Consider the following 1,629-nt stretch of genomic DNA (forward strand, 5'->3'; position numbering starts at 1 on the left):
TAATTGACTGCTAACTAAAAGTTGGAGATTTGAGCTTGTCATTGGTGCCATTGACCAAAGAGATGGCTGTCCAGTAGAGTCATTATGAGTTAGAATTAATTTGACAGTATTAGGTTTGGATTTTTTGCTTTGTTTTGTTTTAAATTTAGAAATCTTTAATGCTAGTTCTGTTTGAAAAGAATTTTGGAAAAAATTAACTGGCTAAGAGTAAAAATTTTTCTGTGGAGAACAATGTTTTGAGATTTTCCTGTAACTTTCCATCTTAAGCATAGTCAGCAAGGCTGCTAGTGAGGTGTCCATTACTGCCCACCATTGCAGCTTCTGTGTCCTGTGCCCCTGTCCTTTTGCACTAAGGACATTTTTTTCTTCTTTTTCAGTGTATACCTGAGATCAGTGATAACCTTTGCCTTGGAGTGAGACTTAGGGTTAAAGAGTTGTTGGTCTGTGTTTTGTCTTAATATCAACTTCTTTATTTTCTGTTTTCTGTAGAAACGTTACTAGAAAAGCAAGTAATGGCACTTAATACCTCTTGTTAATAGAAGTTGAATTTTTCATTACAATTCTTGATAATACAGCTTTTTTAAAACTTGTTTACTTGTTTCTTATCAGTATGTCTTAATAATAGAGAAAACAATGCATGTGTCATGAGATTCTATACATAGTGAGAAGTCATTGATTCTCAGATGTATTATTACTCTTTTTACATCTTTTTTGGAAATCAAAGATTAAAATGTATACCTATTTGTTGCTAAGAAATGTTGAGTAATGTTCTTGTTACTTGTAATAATTTTATTTTGGGAATCTTCAGATTCATTAATATTGTAACACCCTTCTTTATGTTTACATCAGGAATTATAGGACCGCCTATAATCTTGTACATGAATTGAGAGCCCATGAAACGAATATTCTGGAAATTAAGACTATGGCCGGATTTATAAACTACAAGGTAATAGTTCCACATCTGAGCCAAGGGGATTTGTATTTAGTATAAAATCATCTTTTCAAAAAGAACGTTAGTTACATGTTCTGAAAATTTAGTGTTTGATCAGTGAGACTCTCCTCTTTTATCTTCTTTCTATAAAATAGGCATTGGTTTTTAGCAGCCTAATTGTATTACTTAAGTTATTGACCAAAGGATTCTTAAATATAGTAGTTATAGAAAATTCTTTTGAAAGCTCATTTGTTTGTTTCTTAAATGGCATTAAAAAGAAAATGAGAAGAAAACATAATTTGAAAAACTGTAGTAACCCTTACTTGCCTTATAGAAATCATGCAAAAGGACGTATATTTTTATCTTAAAGCACACTTTTGTACTACTTGCTTGAGAACTTTTAACATCAGTTTGGGTAAGGATTATAGCCAAGAAATCCTTGGGTCAGTCACACAGGTTGCTGTGTAGAATCTGCTCAAAGGCACACAGCAGCAGCATCAACATGGGACACATAGTACTCCATGAAGGCGTGAGTGTGGTTTGATTTGCTCTTAATCTTTCTACACTCACTTCTTAAAAATATCTGGCACTGAGTTGCTGACATATGGGGATAGTAGATATTTTATTAAGAGTTGGACAATGACTAGGGAGGATAGAAGGAGAATTGATGCCTTTGAGCTGTGGTGCTGGAGAAGAGT

At 33.3% G+C, this 1,629-nt stretch overlaps 1 protein-coding gene across 1 annotated transcript in view; it reads left to right on the plus strand.

The window, feature by feature from the left end:
• The window catches only part of TRAPPC11 (trafficking protein particle complex 11), a 72,575-nt gene that overhangs the window by 18,853 nt on the left and 52,093 nt on the right, over nucleotides 1-1,629 (plus strand). The window contains exon 7 of the mRNA XM_006882277.1: nucleotides 850-946. Coding sequence (XP_006882339.1) covers nucleotides 850-946 — 97 coding nt within the window. The remainder of the gene's footprint in view (nucleotides 1-849; nucleotides 947-1,629) is intronic.

The sequence above is a fragment of the Elephantulus edwardii genome, unplaced genomic scaffold (genome assembly GCF_000299155.1).
Source record: "Elephantulus edwardii isolate Elephantulus edwardi_28Jun2011 unplaced genomic scaffold, EleEdw1.0 scaffold00018, whole genome shotgun sequence".
NCBI lineage: Eukaryota > Metazoa > Chordata > Mammalia > Macroscelidea > Macroscelididae > Elephantulus > Elephantulus edwardii.